Source organism: Strix uralensis, chromosome 5 (genome assembly GCF_047716275.1).
Source record: "Strix uralensis isolate ZFMK-TIS-50842 chromosome 5, bStrUra1, whole genome shotgun sequence".
Classification (NCBI taxonomy): Eukaryota; Metazoa; Chordata; class Aves; order Strigiformes; family Strigidae; genus Strix; species Strix uralensis.
The window spans coordinates 74752871-74770967 of NC_133976.1; the positions used below are offsets into that span (position 1 = coordinate 74752871).

Sequence of the window (18097 nt, forward strand, 5' to 3'; positions counted from 1 at the left end):
GAGTCCACACATACACACACTCTGTCAAGGCAGAGTTCAGGCTACTAAAAGCTACCCCCTTCCAGATGCTGCATCTTCAAACTTATCAGATAAATAAATGACAGATTCTGTACTACATTAGTCCTGTAAACACTTTAATGAACATTTTCACTCCTGCATTCTTCTCCACATCAATCCAATTCAATTTAACATGTATAAATGTAGTACGGAATTTCTCATACAGCCCTATATGCTTGTAGGATCTAAGTCTCAGGAAACCAACACCAGCATTTTCTGAGTTTATTTCAAGAAGCCTGCTGGACAGACTGAGAGCTGAAAAGGTATGGGTTGTTATTGCTACAGAGAAAAGCAGATTATTAGAAACTGTATTAAGAGATTGAGGCTCTGCAAAAAGTGTGTGATTGACTACAAAGTTCACAAGCATTCTTCATCAAGTATTTTCTCTCAATGATTCTTGCAGCAACTATTTCCAGTAGCTGTACCTGCATATATTTGGATCCTGGTCTGCTTACAGATCATCAAGTGTACCCTGATGAAGTTTGCTGATGATACCAAGCTGAGTGTGGAAGTAGACACTCTCCAGAAGGGAGAGCCACCCTGCAGGAAGACCTGGATAGGCTGGAGGAGTGGGCTAACAAGAGCCTCATGAAGTTCAACAAGGACAAGTGTAAGGTCTAGCACCTGGGAAAACATAATCCAGGAGTGCAGCACAGGCTGGGATCTACCTGGAGGGGGAGCAGGTCTGGGGAAAGGGACCTGGGGGTCCTGGTGGACAGCAAGCTCAATGTGAGCGACCAGTGTGCTGCAGTGGCAAAGCAAGTCAACAGGATGCTGGGTTACATCAACAAGGGCATCGCCAGCAGAGATAAAGAAGTCATTACTCCACTCTACTCAGCACTTGTCAGGCCACACCTGGAATACTGTGCTCAGTTTTGGTCCCTGCTATGCAAAAAAGATGTGGCCAGGGTGGAGAGGGTCCAGAGGAGGGCCGCAAAGATGGTCAAGGGACTGGGAAGCCTGTCATGTGAGGAAAGGCTGAGAGAACTGGGTTTGTTCAGCCTTGAGAAGAGAAGGTTTAGGGGAGACCTTATCACCATGTTCCGGTATTTGAAGGGTGGCTACAAAGATGATGGAGACTCCCTTTTTACAAGGAGTCACATGGAAAAGATGCGGGGTAATGGGCACAAGTTACTTCTGGGGACATTTGGACTGGACACAAGAAGAAAATTTTTCCCAGTGAGAACAATCAGCCACTGGAATAATCTCCCCAGGGAAGTGGTGGATTCCCCAACACTGGACACTGTTAGGATTCAGCTGGACAGGGTGCTGGGCCATCTTGTCTAGACCGTGGTTTTAACAAGAAAGGTTGAACCAGATGATCCTTGAGGTCCCTTCAAACCTGGTATGCTATGATTCTATGATTTTGCAGATAAAATTTGTGAAGGTACGACATGTTTTTCAGCAGCCGTAACTATTGCTTCAAATTAATATTTCTCAGGCATTGCATCAGCATTCAGTCAGGATTACACGTGTGTCAAGCTTGAATCTTTAAATCAAAAGTGGTTTTGAACTGTAATGCAAAACATACAGAAGAAGTTAACTTCAAAACCCTCTCCCATTTTAATCCATGTTCTGTTTGCTCAAAAGACTAATCTGTCTTTGATACAAATGAAAAAAAAATTTTAAAAAACCCCTTCCAATTTAGGACTGAATTTCATGGTATTATGGTACTATAGGTGTCTTCTAAGAATGGTAGTAAGCTATTTAGTAGAATGGAAACTACAAGATAAAATACCTGTGTACATATGTATAACATACATTTTCAACAACTTTAGAAAGGGCAACTTGATAAATACCTTAAAAAAGCTAAGGGAAAAGCAGGCAAAAGTCTGTTGGGATGGGTATAAAAAAGCTTATGGACAATGTCTGCTAACCTGCTGGCCGCATCCTCTTCTGTTCCTTTGTCCAACACACTGCTCAGGTTATGCTCTGCCAGCGTCTCCTCGGGAACCTCTTCCAGTTCTTCTTCCCGCTGCAGTGACAGCCGGTAGTTCTCCAGCTCAATCCGCTCAGGTGTGCCACGCAGCCGCTTAGCAAGGCTGGGCTCTTCCAGCCCATTTACATTAGAACCTAAAGAATAAGCCAGTAAATAAACAATAAATGCAACAATCAGAACTGTAATGTTTTTAGGAAAATTGAGCAATTGGGAAAAAAAGGGCATGAGGCAGAGGGATGTAAATAAAGCAAGATAATACCTTATGTCATTATTCTGTTCGCCACTACTGGCAGAACCTGCTGGGGAGCCAGACTGCAAAAGTGAATCTTAGTGGTTTTGGCTAACAGATGCTAAAGAGAACGTTAAGTGTCCCAGTTGAGAGAGGAAATAAGGACATTTTAGCTGCAAAAAGTAGAGCTGCAATAAAGTCTACGTAGTAAGTACTGGGGAAGGCCTGGCCACAGACTGGATATATTCTACGAGACATAGGATAGGAATGCTATGGGGCAATCCTGCTGCATGTTAAAATTGTTACCAGGCAAGGCAAGACTATAGACTTAGGGAGCAAGAAAATACTATTACTAATTAAGGATGAGGGAGGAAGGGAATGAAAAAGGCCCGCTTAGAGCAAGTTTCAAAACTTTTTATAGACTTGAATTAATTTGCTTTTTAATCAGAGTTTGTGATGAAATGCACCACAAGGAAAAATCTAGGTGAGATGTTTACAAGCACAAATCCCCTGAATCCCCAAAAACTGCAAGGACAGATGAACCAGGGAGTTGGAGGAAAGTATACAGGAGCTTCATTCACTGTGACACTCAATGAATGTCTAACCTGCATTTGTCCATTTCTTTTTAAAATTCTAGTATTTTAAATACCATGCCACTGTTTACCCTTACCCAGCTTACTATTTACAGAGCCCAATCTTTCCAAGCTTCTGTTTTGCTTTGCTAAACAAGCCAAGTCTTCCTCTCATGAGATAAGCTCTTCAGTGCACTGATCATCCCCTAGGTCTCTGCACCTGTCCCAGTTTGGATCAATCTTTCCAGAACCTGCGTGATTAGAATTGAACACAGCTTTCCAGATGAGGCCTTATCAGCGTAACTTATAACCCTGCCAGAAATCTCTCATCTGGTACACAGTGAGAACACATTGCCTATTTATATGCCACATAATACTGGTGGCTTTTATTTACTGACTGATATTCAGATCTTTCTCCTTCTGTGCTTTCAGTGATAAGCACCTTGTTGGTAGCCAAAATTCTCAACACTTTCTTCATGCATGACCTGGTACTTTCTACTATTACATTGCTATTTTTAAAATTACAGTCTGCAACGTTTTGCAGTTCTTAGTGTATGACGTGCCTATCCTCCCCTGCACTGATGAGGGTTTCAACTGTTGTTTTAGCGATGAATTTCATTAGCAGATTTTTTTCCTTTTCTTTTTTTTGCCAGTAATCTTAGTGAAAGTATTACAAAGATCAGTCCCAGATCATTTTTTGTGGAACTCCACAGTCTGTAGGTGACATCCAACCCCATTATTTCCTTTTTCAATAAAACCTCTAATCTCTCATTTAAGTCAACTTCTTAGCTACTTGACACTTCATGTACTACTCTGTCATTTTATCCAGTTTAAATAATTATTTCCAGGTGGCAGACTTCAGGTGCTTTACTGAAGTCCAGACTGTTCACCACTTTTCCCTTATGGAGGCAGTCAGTTACTTTGTCAATAAAAGCTATCAAGCTAGGCCAGAACAGTCTTTGGTGAATCCATGCCACATTTTATACCACTTACCTTCATAAGGTCAAAGAACTTCACGTGCAGAACTAGCAGTCTTTAGTTATTCCTTCAAAGAAGGTGTTTTATCTGTTTAGATTAACTGATATGTACTTGTTCAGATCACCTTTTTTCTTTCATTTTTAATCGTTTAATTGAAGGTCATATTTCTGTCACCCAGTGGTCACATAGTATTACCCTGAATTAGGTAGTCAAGATACATCAGGATAGCTTGATTTTATCACAAATTGGTACCACAAAGCTCACAATTTCATTATACAATTCTTCCACTCTTCTGAGGCAAAGACTACTCGGTCGAATTTTATTTTCACTCATTACAGTATAGTAATATTTAAATTTTGCTTCCAGATTCATCAGGTTAATTTCCATTTCCAAGTCTTGCTACATACTGACTTCTTTTGCTCCCACGTCCAATCTCATTGTCCCAACTGTAATTGGAGGCCAAGTATTCATTTGATTGCCTGACTATACGTAAAATTGCATTTTATGTCAGCCCCATCTTCACTGTGGACCCATTTCTGCTTTTACTTACATGCTTAAAGAATACAGCTGTTTCCTTTCCTTTGCAAAGTCTAACCCAGCATGAGCTTTGGCAATGTTTACTTTATCCTGACACGTTTTGACCTCCAAGACAGTTTACATTTTCTTTCTCCATCCTTCATAGTTTCTCAGTTTATTCCTAACAGCCTTTTGTTCAGGACAGTTACTCACTCAGTATCTTAGTCTTTCACACAAAATTAGATAGGTCTTGCCATAATTAGTGGCATTTATTTCCAACCCCTCTCCAGAAAAATAAAATCTCATAAAGACAACTGCCAGGAGTGTTTTTCTCTCTTCCTTGGTACTATTATTGAACCCTTCTATGATGTGTGCAAGTGGCTTCTGTGCCCTCAAGCTGGAACTACAGGGCTTCTTTACGGTATAAACCCCAGATGCTTGCTCAGGTGGCAGGTGGGAACATTACCTTGTATTTCCAGGGATGCTGTGGTCTCTACTATTTCCTGCTGTTAAACCTTATGTTATGTTACTATTTTCAAAGTTTAGTGAAACTGGACTGCCTTTTGAGCTGGGATTCACATTTCATTTCATTTTCTCTAAGATGGTGATACCACCTCAGCCAAATCTATTTCTGTAATCTGTATTACATTCCCCAACCCTGAGTTCACAGTAACAGGGGCACTGACCTGGAATATTGCTCTGCCATTTCTGGCTGACAGTAAAAAACCAAAGGACTCTGGGTAACTCAAGAACACCAAGGTGAGGGAAGACAAAGAAGGAATATACTCATAATCGTCATAAACCAAGTGTTTTTCTTGTTTTTCTACTACTTGGAACTCTATACATAACAGGGCCATCAGCTAGGCTCAGCTACTTCAACAGAAATATCTTTTCATAAGCTGTTTTAACTTGTTCTCTTCTGATGCATAGCCCAACATAGCTGCAAAGTCCACAAACAGAAAAAAACAACAAACAAAAAACCCCATGAACTTTTTATCCACCTGACATTATTTCACTCCTCTTGTTTTCTAACAATCTTAAGGGATTTTTGTCAGCCTTTCCAAAGTAAAACACACACACACACAAAATCATTCCCATATAATTAAATGAAATTAATGGAATATTAAAAAAAAAAAATGCTTGTTTCAGTGTTGCAGTATCTAAGGTGGGGAGAAAGACTGGCAGCAATCACAAGGTAAAAGAGGGCTGAAAATCAAGTTGACATCTATTTATATGCATTTTGTGAACACGTATGATCTTTCAGGTATGGTTTTCAAAACAGAAATCATCATCGCCCTTCTTGTCCTGAAGACCCAGTATAACCGGTACATAGAGAATCAAACCAATTCTATCACAGCACAAACTATAAGTGGGAGCGACTCAATGCAACTGTGTTAAAAAACCCTGAAAAGATGGAAAACCTGCCTAAACTTTAAGGCAAAAGGATGTGGTCAAGCCAAGATGTCCTGTGAGCCTGACAAGCACTTTGTGCCTCAAAATCTCAAAGAAGTAGGAAGGACATTCCCAGCACTTTCTCTAATTAATTTATAAATCCATATACTTGAGATGCAGGATTGGTCACATCACTTCACTTTGCAAAGAAAACAGCTCTACATTGGAGAACTTGATACAGAAACTCAAATGATTACCAGCTTCAGTGAGGGATTTCTAGGAGCTTGCTCTATATGGACCATTTCGTCTGCTTGGTCTGTTGGTTTTGTTTCTAAAAGGTGCCATGAAGACTTAGCTGTCTGCCTGCAAAGCCATTGTCAAACTTGTTACTAATGTGAAACAGGACAAATGCTACAGATAGCCAAGTTCCTGCACCATGAAGCCACCAACTATCAGAAGGAAAAGAACTACTGTTCACAAACCTGCTTAAGGGATAAAAGCAAGTGTGAGATACAGGTATCGTTAACACGATCAGATGATGAACAATTTGCTCATATTATGCTATAAAGTTCACACCAATTCATTTGAAGCTACAATAAGAAATTATAAATAGGGACAAGGAAGTCTGAAGCTTTCCTACCCTCACTTCCTCCATATATATATATATATAGTGCTATATGCATGGGCAAGGTCTATTCCAATGCAGTTCCTGTAGACTCTGAAGCTTATTCTCTGGAGGGGAAAGGTGCGCCTCTCAAATCATTGCACTATATTCCCCAGACTGTTTTGTAGCTTGCTTGCAGGAGACAGCTGCAGAGTGCCCTCATTAACCATTAGCTGACATTCTACTTTATCAGTGCATCTGGGCCCACAGAGCCAAAAGTCAGCAACCAGTCACAGCTGAGAGAAAAGGGGTTGATGATGCTGTGTTTGCCAGAAAAAAAAGTTATGTTACTAGCCAGAGAGGGAAGCTACCTGAAAGCCAAGAGCAGCTTCTCATGCAATCAACTGATCCACTAAAAATCCACAAACAACATCCAAAATAGGACACATTTTAAAATCTGATTCTTTACTTTGGAAGAGTCAGTGGGCCCTGAACATTACATAGATCATCTGAAGGGAACTGTTTTTCTTAACAGGACAGGCTGCTTAGCTATTACATGAAAGCTGCCAGAGTCCTCTATTTATCTCAGCCTTGACACAGCCTGCCTCCTGTAAAGAAAATCGTATGATCAGAGATAACATTCCTACACAGAACTACTCCTTGCCTGCATGAATGTGTCCTTTTCCATCAACTTTGGCAATTACTGGAAGGCTTGGGAGAAGATCCCTTCTCAATTTTCCCCCAGTACTGCCTTGTTCTGCAAAATCTACAGATTATTCTCATGAGCTAGATGAAATCTTGCCAAGGTTACTCCCTGACATAACATTTGATGAGGACGCAGGAGAAAAGTGGGAATCTGAGAACAACGAATTCATCCCGAAGGGAAACTACCTGCCTATTTTACTAGAATTTATTTTTCATTAATCACACAGTACCTCTAGACTTCCTTTTCTTAGTCCAATCTGTTAAGATTGCAAAGCTCTCCAAGTTAAATGTCATCTCTTGAGAAGTGTGGGTCCAGTATTTTGCAGACTCAGCTGTGGCCTTGGGGAGTTACAGAAATTCAAATAAAGGAGTCTACTGTGAAACACATGCAAAAGGAGGAAGGAATTAATACCTTTCTCAGGAAAACCTTCATTCTGGATTTCTCAAATCTTGTGCTTTTATGATAATGTGAAACACTGTACCTGTTTTGTTTTCACTTGTCTTTTCCAAACTCTTCAATTACTTCTACCTCCACACAATTGTTTGAGAACACAACTATGTCAGATAAAAGAAATCCTATAGAAGCAGCAGCATATTGCACATAACAAAGTCCAGAGATGGAAGATGGGAACTTTTCTGTGGGAGCTTAAAAGTGATACCGTGAGCTCTGAGTCAGAAGGGCCTCTGATTTTGTTGCCATTAATTTCTAAGAAATATCTTTTGGGGTATGGTTTCTGAAATGTGCTGACAGTTCAGCAAACATTATCGCTGAGGTATGGAGAAGGCAGCAAATGAGATCCAGCAGCATTTTTAGGCTTCTCATTTTTCATCTGTGTTAATGACAGCTGAGTTTCAGTTTTTTCCCAGAAGTTTTACCCTCACCCACTTCAATTCTATTAACTGCCTCTTTGTATTCCAACTCCACTTCTCATCCAAGGGCCTCAAAATGTTTTACAAGTTAAAAAAACCCTATTTTGGAAGTAGGTGAGTACTGTAGAGGCATTGCACAAGTCCAGACACAGAGATTAAACACCAGCAAGGCAGTCTCACAACAGACTAGTGGCAGTGCCAGAAACAGGACTCAAAATGCCCAACTCCAACCTCTTCACTTTCAACTTCACTTTAAGTCAAGACAAAACACTTTAAAGTAAGAAAGGGACTAAAATATGTCTGACTTTAAGTGTAATGATTACGGTTGAGCAATGGCACCTCCTATGAGATGCTTGCTGCATTCAGCCATTGTGTACAAAAAAAAAAAAAAAAAAGAAATCTTAGTACCAACAGTACAGTAAGTCAATTAAGACATTCCATTTAAATCAGGGCAACTAATTTTTTCCAAGAGATGTAGCCAGAAATCCTTTCCTTAATCCTCCCCAAAATTAGTACCTAGCCACTGTTAACAATTTTTGTACTGCACAGTAAAAGACACATAAAAATATGTAGATGGCAACTCTAGGTGTGTTAAATGGAATGGATTTTTTGAGAGTTAGGAAGAAGTTTAAGGTTCTAAATCCAGATTCATCCATCCTTTAAAATTTATCTTCTAAGAAATGTCTCCAGGAAACCGCTGGAAAGAGCCCAGCAGGTCTGGTGAATTCTTGTCACTGCTTGTCCACACAGCCTCACATCACATACTGCAGAACTGCACATATCCTGGCAGGATCCCCTGAATTTTGGTAAACACATCCTAAAAGCCAAAAGGGGTAATATAACACTGGCTCAAATAGAAACAAGAACACATTTATTCAAACATGAATACTTAATAGTCATCAAATGTCAATGTTATTTTGATATAATGTCTCAACTTTCTCCCTTACTATCCTAGGGTATTCCCAAGTCCTCAGGAAGCCTGAATTACTCAGCTGTATTAAGAAGCTATCAGATCTTAAATTTTCTGATGTCTGCATTTCCAGTTTGGTCCATAGCACATTCTGCTAAATATAAAAGCCCTGAATTCAAAAAGGACCGTATGATAAGAAGAACAAAGTCTATTCATAAGCAAGATATCCAGAGTGTCCATGCACAGGACTGAAAAGGAGCTCAAACCTGAAGATGACCTTACTGAAATTCTTCTGTAATGCACATGCATCAATCTTAACAATAAACAGTAACTAAGATTTCTAGAAGATACGCTCTACTGAGTCAAAGCTCTTGGAGTTTGATATGGGAATTGTACATAGGCAAACTGTCTTATGCACATTGGACTCGACCAATACAACTGTCCTTCAACTGACATTTAAAATCTAGGCAACTAAGGAGACACAGGGCAGAACAGCAGCTCTTTCTAGACTACCAGAAGAAAAAGGGTTTTGCCACTGAGCAACTAACATGCTTGAGACCTCTATTACCATGTCAAGGCTCAATCCTCAAACTGTCAGTCTAGCAATTCTTCCTAGCAAATCGGGGACCTAAACAGAGAAATGGGGAGATAAGCTATACAGACAGAAAGGTGTTTTATCTAAATATCCTCTGATGCAGAAGTACCCAGCAGAGAGTTATTAAAGAATCAACACTACTTCCAGTGCTCACCAAGAAGTTTTATAGCATTACTTGATTCAACAGCACACAGCAGATGAAATAAAAATCAGTGAGATTCCTATTGGTATTTACTGGTTCTCTAAGTAATGAGGAGCAGGGAGGCTCCCAAGGTCCCCCAAACCATTATAATGTGTATGGGAACAACTGACAGCTAAAATATTCAAGAGATTCTGAAACAGATACCCCAGAAACAAACATATGAAGATGTAAGTCCTCCTCCACAACCTCCAGGTAGAATTAAGTTCTTCATATCTCAGATACTGTCAGTAAACGTGGAAGCCTCTTCTCTTCATCATTATGAAACTGAATTGAACTGACTACTGAATGAAATTATATTTTTCTCTTATGGGTGTTGCAATGTTTTCCCCCACCCCCATGCTATTTTGGTTAAAATAGACTTCTAGATTTGTCAAAACAGACACTGACAAAACATTGCTTTCTACAACATCAGTAGGGCAAGGCCTAGAAACAGCTGTCAATTTGACTGATCTGACCTTTGTTTTCAGTGGAAGCAACCAGAAGTGAATATAATTAACCTGTTTTATTTCAAGGTCATTTGTAATTTATAATTATGTCTTGAAAACAAATATAAATTCATCTGCAACTTATAGTATAAAGTTATGTTTGAGAAATAGATAGTGGTTTTCATATGTCGATGCACGAAATAGCAGTATTACATAATCAAAGTTAAAAGTTCAGTATATGGTTTAACAATACAGAAAAGTTGTCCTCATTACAGCAGAGGTAAAGAATAATCCAGAAATATAGCTATTTTTGACTCCTGGAAAGAGTCCGGTGTTGTAGCTAGTGGGTGGAGAAAAGAAACAGGGGAAAGGAGGTATTAGGTCACCTAATCCAAGCCCTAGGCAACACTGCTAATCTTGATTCTCCTTATTGCATCTTTTCTGGCAGAAAATCTTAACATTTGTACACATTTCACTTACACTGCTGCCCAAACAGGTTTCCTGCATTAGAGATATAAAATCCCTAAATCAATTTATATTAAGTCTGTTAATTATTGCTGTGTTTATTATTCAGGAATATTGTAACAGTAACATATTACCCATCATTTTCCATTTTGTTTTCATCACCTAAGATATCTGAACTCTATCCAGTATTTTGATCAAGTCTATCATATGTTGCCTGGCCTTGTTTCCACTTCCTAAAAGAAGCTGAGTGTGGGAAGGCTGAAGAACACTAAAGGATAATCTGACTAAAGATAACATTACTTTACAGGCATAAATTTTGTCCTGGAAGCTATTAAAGGTATGTTACCTCAAAGAACCACCTGGGATGAGGCACATGCTGGGACTGGCAGGGATAAAAAGGAAAGAAGAGGAAGGCCACACTACATTTTAAAATCATCATGACCTTAGCTCATGAGGTCTTCCCCTTTTTTAAGTGAAGTACCCTCTTTGCTTTGTTAAGTAACTTGGAAATTAGTATTTGGGAGTGACCAGTTATAAGCCAAACAGTAAGCCCTTTTATGTTGTTATAAAGAAAGCCTCTGCTATCTTCTTTATGACATAAGACTTCATATAGTTTATTCATTGTGTCATCTGTTTCTTGTCACTCATACATAGCAGCCCTCCAGAACCTCTCGTTTTACTAGGAGGGATCAGACAGGTGATTCCCACTGTGCAAATAACTCAAAGCTGAACTAAGGCCATTTCCATCTAAAAGCAGTAAAGGAATCTATCAATATAAATATTGCCTACTTTTTATAGAAACTGGTACTTCCAATTCCACCTTGAATAGTGGATGATATTTTGATCGTTAAAGACCAACCAATCAGGAACTAGAAATTTTACCATACTTAATAAAAAAGTGTGGAATATAAAAGGTTTTCAGTTTCCTGTTCCAATTGTGATCATATTCAAAACATAGCTTTCAAATGGGTGTCTTCTTTCAACCACTGAGCTAATAACCACTATCTCTTCTGCTGCAGTGTACTACAGATTTCCATAATTACCGGATCTCAGAATATATTTAGATACTAACCATGTCCTTACTTAATTTCTATCATTTTTGTCAAGATTATGAAGTGCTGCAAATGGAACAGGCTGAAATCTGAGGCTGGCAGCTACAGGAAAATATACTAGGGAATACTTGCCCTAAGTAAAAGCTCCATATACTCCAAAAAGCATCGACATCTGCTCCCTCATGCTGTTGCATACTTTTCTGTTATCTACATTTATCCCACATGCTCTTGTATAACTTGTAAAGCAACTGAATATTCCAAGCAATCCAGAGCTTCACACCTTAGTGGGAATTTTTCTGAAACTAAGGAAATTCTTGTATATCTGTCCCAGTTCCAAACAGAAAGCTTCCAAAAGACACATTACTGATTAAAGATAACTTCTGCATCAGTTCTGATGTTTTAAATCACTGAGTTACCCAAGCCTGAAAGTATTTGAAACATCTCTTGGGTAAAAAAGTCCTATTTTTAAACACTTCTACCCGCAAGCCATCAGATAAACTTCTGTAACAGCAGAAAGGACAGTTATGAAATTTTCCTAAAAAAGAAAACACAGCCTTCTGGGATGACAGCAAATATGAGAAATGTCAGACTAAACATACATTTTTGAGAGAAGATGTAAGCAACTAAGCAGAGCATAGAAGTGCCATCTCATCCTTAAGGAGCGTCTGCCCATTTTTGTTTGGAAAGCCTAAGCTCTAATCACCAGGATCAGCTCAGCAACCACTACACCTTCCTCCATAAATGCACTTCATAGAAGCAGAATAGGTTCAGTGTTGACTCTGGTCTATCTATTCCTTCCCTTTAGATTATTTCTATTTGGTTGACTTTTTTTTTTTTTTTTTAAAGTTTGTCTTTCTCCTCTTGTTTCTCCTTGTATTTTAAGATACCTTACTAACTACATACCTTAATGTGTTATGCTGCTGATCACAAGCAGGTGGTAAAGCTATGACTGGCTTGTTTAATTGGTGTAGAGGTGAACAGACATTTATTCATTTATTATTTTAAAAGTACCTTAGACTTTCTCATTACTGTTACAGAACATTAAAGGAAAAGATCTGCATGAAACAGTTACTCTGCTTTCTACCATACCAGATGAAGAAGTATAGCTTGTCTAAAATGTAAAACAACTTGTACACAGCAGGCTTTCTACACTACCCTAGTGATGTGTTGCAAAGGAGATAGTCTGTGCCAACACGCCTCTTGGAAAAACTGCTACTGAAATATATCTGATGAGGCAAGCTGTTTTGGGATGCATCGTGGAAAACATCTTAGCACTCCCAAAAGCTCAAATCTTCGAATGAAGTTTCCAAACCCCTGTAAGAGCTAATTCAGTCCATCTTGAGTGGAAGTCATCTGTTTTTTGAGGAAACAAAATATCCACGTTGCCCACAGACTTTTGTGCATTTGTGAATGGCTCTGTACCTCAAAGTTTTGAAGTGATTTACACATGTAATTATGCTACCTTGCTTCCAAAAATTGTCTTTAATATATTACTATTTATATAGCGAATTTCAGCCCTTCAATTTCAGTTCTGGGATAAATAGTTGGATGTTAGTTAGCAGCCATGTAAGATTTTCTGTGGATAATTTCTTTTTGACAACGTTAAGTAGGACGATAACTGCAAAAAAGTACATGATACCTCATTTTCTGTAAGACTAAGCCAATATTTAATCTATTTATTAAGCTCTCAAAGTCCTAAATAACATTAGAAATCCTCAGAAGTGACAGATGCAACGGAAGGACAAATCTGTGCAATTCAAGATCCCAGGATAGCATATTCAGAAAAATCAATGTGTTCTCTTTATAGAGCTACAGGCAAAGAAGCATGTACACTCAGCAAGAACATGGCCCAGCTCAAATAGTCTACTTCCTCATTTTCAGGTCATTATATTTGCACAACAAAGGTTAAAAAGAATGATATTTGACATAGTGTGTTACTTGGTGCTTTATTTACAGAGCAAGGTTTCCTCTAGAGTAGATCACGTTAGGGTATCTTGGGTTGGAATGGGAATGAGGAGGAGGAGTGCCGATGAAGGGAAGAATGCTTGAGAAAGGTTCTGTTTTGTTTCACAAACAGAAATAGAACGCCTTTAACAAAAAGTGACTTTTGATTGTCAGGGCCATGGAAGGAGTTCGCTTGCAGCACCCCTCTCCCATCCAGTGGGACAGGATACAGAGCTTAACTCTTTCTGTAGGCGTTAGTAAGAGAACACCAGAAGCCAGGAGACTAGAGAAGAACCACAGGCACAGACACAGAAAGTGTGAGACATCTGTGTAGACTTCAAAGACAATGACATGAAAGTACCTAGGAGCTCTCCCATCACACAAACACTTGGTTTCTCCAAGTTTTAGCTGAAAACAATGTCTCCTATATTGGTACAGCAAGGAAGCCTGATTTCACCTCTGATGAGGATGAGCTCAGGAAATTCACCCCTTTTTTTTTTTTTTTTTAAATTCATGAAACAAACATTTGATTTCTGAAGAGCATATATGTAGCTGCAAAGTTAACAGCTTTCCTGATACAGAACAGTGGAGGCTGTTCTAGCTGTGCATTGAAATGACAGTTCTAGTTCACGCACCAGCACGTGCAAGTTTTACACTGAACACTGGTGGCTCCTCAGAACTGAAGGCCCATTTTAGCCTTGAAATCAGGACTACTGATCACAGTAAAGAAAAATAAAAGGCAATTTCAAAGGCATGAAGCAATTACTTTCCTCCAAAGAAGGAACTCCTATGTATTACAGTTCTGTGAGCTATCATTTAAACATAACTACTCTAGCCAAATAAACTCAAAAGAGAAGACATAACGTTCACAATTAGACTCTCAAAAGTCATCTGCTATTACAAGCTTTTAGTTGCCAATGGTGCACTAGAAGGCATGAGAAAAGACACAGAATGAGTTCCTAATGTAGACTAATCCAGTATATCTTTGAGAACAGGAAAATGCAGCTCAAAATTATGATCCAGCTCTATCTGTTTGTCATGGTGAGAACATTACAGAACAGTCTCTTAACGGTCTTGAGGAAGGGAGGTCATCTCCTTGTGTGCCACTCTCCTGAGAGAAGACAACTGTCCAGCTAGAACGTAAGACACAGGGTTTGGCTACAAGGCTTGTATTTACTCATTTTCTGCCTTTCCATCACACTGAAACATCCCATCATGACAGCTGCTGCTATACCACCAAGAGGAACCAAATCCTGCCAAGACGCTTACCTGTCACGCCAGGTGAAAAGGCTATGCCTCCCTGTTCCCGAGCGCTGACTTGCACTTGCCCGTGTTCCTCCTCTCCCCCCTCATGTCGGTATCACTGCCTTGCTGACAGAGTGTGACAAAGACCTCTGGCCTGCAGTAAGGCACACAAAACCACCTCCCAAATCAACCAAAATCAGTGAAGCCAATCTATCAGCTGAGAGTACATCTACCCGAAGGCAGCTTTGCCAAAGAAGTAGAATATTTAGTATGGGAGTCCTTAGCAGGTTTTCTACAGCAATGTCATGCTGTCTGTGTAGTGTATGCCCTATACTCTGAGCAAACCACAAGATAACAGCAAAATTAAAAAAAAAAAAACCACAATACAGAAGAAGCCCGAAAAGTAGTACTTTGCAGTGACAGACAGCACGTTCCACAGAGCGCCCCAAAACGTCTTTTGCATTTGAACTTGTAAGATCTATTCATTCCACTCTTCCTCAGCTCTGCATCCCCCGTAGCATCCCTCACCTGGAACCAGTGGAGGGAGAAAGGGGAGGACAAAGAAAAACTCAGAAACCTGAAGTTTGTTTGGAATTTATTCCCTTGAACATTTCACACAGTTGAACAAATAATGTCTTGATTTCACAGCAACAGGAAAACCACGTGTTACATAATTCGAAGACACACACACACCCAAAGCAAAAACAGGTTAAAAACAACTGCATAAATCAAAATCTTCAAAGAGGCTATACAATGGAGACATGAAGCCTTTCTGAGCACTAATTATCTCACTTGAACATTACCTGTCACCAAGCTTATTTTATGCACACTCCCTTCTTTTCTCTGAGGGAAACAAACTCAAAATGGTCATTTCTCAGATTCCACTTTTAAAAAAAAGAGACATTTTAATTCTGCAATTAAAAAAAAAAAATCCAACTCCTTCACACAAGCTTGATACTATTTTTCTAAGACACAAAAACATTCAATGGAGCTCTTAAAGTGCCCAGAAAAATTCATATCACCCTTCAGAATATACACATACAAACAATAAACAAATATTCCAGTGGCACAAGTCTACAGGTCTGAAAGCTAGAGAGAAAGGTGGAATCGGGAGCCCAGTTACTCCCAAGAAAAAGTGTTCTTAGCAGGATCCAGCCGTGAGCACAAACTCAGCACATTGCTCTTCTGTATATCTTTCCTCGGTCCAAAAACTTTTTTCAGGATTTTTCAGTGAAACTCTATCAGGTCAGCTGCATCTCCACTCTTTAGAACAAATAACTTTTCCATCATGACTCTGTCTTTCCAAATTTTCTGGGCTTCACATTGCTGGTCCTTTAGCATTCTCTTTTCCTTTACGTCAAAGCCACCCAAATCCTGATAAGAACACTGACAAGGAGCATGATGGACTGGGAACAGTCAAGCACTTATCCTAACAGAGATTCCTGGCTTGCTATTGAGCAATGATTCACTGGGCACTGAACCTTGGTCCTAATCAGGCAACCCACACACTCTCCTCAGCTTCCAAAAATACAGGGTCTGGTTCTTAAGTTTGTATTTTAAATGTTCCAACAGAGAGAAATAAATCTTGCATCAGATCTCTTTGGAGTTGTATGAAACCCCATAAAAGGGTTCAGTATCATGTGCCATGTCCTGCAAAACAACCACCATGGCTCCTCCAAACAGAACAGACAACACTCAAGGCACAGTAGTAGAGGAATTACCTTTCCTCCCAGTTTGTGGTGCATCCTGAAATATGGATGTACTTTTTTTTCTTTTCTCTCTTTTTTTTTTTTTGGTGGGGGTGGGGTGGGTGGGGTGGGGTGGGGGTGGATATGGATGTGTTTGTAAATGCACAGTGGTTTAAAATGAAGGCACCACAGAACACTATGTCACAGAATTAGTCTGCTGCTATCTTTATAATTTAATGTTTACAACAGACCAAATGAAAACAAGAACAAAAACCAAATGAGAATAATAATGAAAATAAGTGACTTAAGTGGAGGAATTCATGAGGATATGGTTGTTTGCACAAGCAAACAGTATTGCTTCAAGCTGAATCATTTTCACAAGTAAGGCATGTTCAATGTATGCAGAACCATAAAGAGGCAATGTTTTTGAACAAGAAGCTTATTTCTATACAGAAATATATATAAAATGTATTTGTACTTCGTAGACACAGAAGTAGAATTGTGTGCAAATGATATTGGATGTATTCCTAAAGATTCATTAAAACTATACAGACAGTTAAGATCCTTTTGAAAATGTGGCTCAGATCATTTACTTCAAAGGGCATGCCATTTAGAGGAAGCAGCCACCCTTTTCTAGCTCTCCAAGTCAGCAAAAGAACTTCCTCATGTGAAGTCCAGCTTTGCTTGCTATATACAACAGATTACTTGATTAAGAGTCTACTGGGAAGGGCTTTGCTCAGAACACTGCTCCCTGAAAACACTTAAGGCACATCCATAGGAGCATTTTTAACTTTTCATATTGCATATCTATATCTTATACACTATATTTTTTTATTATTATTTTAAAGCAGGAGACGTAGTGCCTCTACTTCATATTGCATTTTTCAGTTTTGCATACTATGGCTTATATTTGGCTTCTTAAATCTTTCACAGGTCAAATAACTACTGCAAAGATCTTATGACTTGCCATTTATTGCTGTACATTTTGAAGTAAGAGTTTACCTAGCAGGTCTTTCCTTTATGAACTCCCTATTGCTGATAGGGACAGAAATGTATTGCTGTCAGAACACAAGCCTGAAATGGGAAACATCTCACAACAAAACATCACCAGCTAAAGTCACCCCAAGGAGCATATCATAAAGCTGATAGGGGTAAAGACTGTTCCAAGTCCATCTGTCAAGAAAGAGCTGAAAGTTCAGAAATATGTTCTTACAGACCTTTAGAACAAACAGAAGAAGAGCATTTGCACTAAAAGCACATTAAAATCATATAAAGTACTGTAAATAATATTCAAAAAATCCAAGACACAGCAGTTACAGATTATTAAAGGGAGAGACAGTTGAAAAGCAAAGTGTGGTTTTTTTTCTCTCAGCAATAGCAGCAATTCTGGCACAAAGGCAAATGCAGAAGATAGCGGAAAAACAGGCAGACAGGGTACAGAGAAAGGTTACAGAATCTACAACAAGCATGCCACAGTTCAGCAGAACCAAAAGCACAGTAACAGCATTCCCCAACTTCCCTTCCCCAGAAAGAATGGCATCCATCACTCAAAAGCTTGTTGCCACTTCCCAGACTGAAGGGTTGATACTGTATTGCAAGAGCCAGTTTGACCGTAACCTCCCTGGGAACATCTCTTGTAACCGCCACATAAGATAACATGCAGGCTCTCTGACAAACCAGGCAAAAACCAGAGGGTGATTCTAGTTGAC

General features: G+C 39.3%; 1 protein-coding gene across 3 annotated transcripts in view; it reads right to left on the reverse strand.

The window, feature by feature from the left end:
• MICAL3 (microtubule associated monooxygenase, calponin and LIM domain containing 3) overlaps positions 1–18097 on the reverse strand; it is a 166162-nt gene that overhangs the window by 50420 nt on the left and 97645 nt on the right. For all 3 annotated transcript variants that reach the window (XM_074871731.1, XM_074871730.1, XM_074871732.1), the window contains one exon: positions 1935–2130. In XM_074871731.1, coding sequence (XP_074727832.1) covers positions 1935–2130 — 196 coding nt within the window. The remainder of the gene's footprint in view (positions 1–1934; positions 2131–18097) is intronic.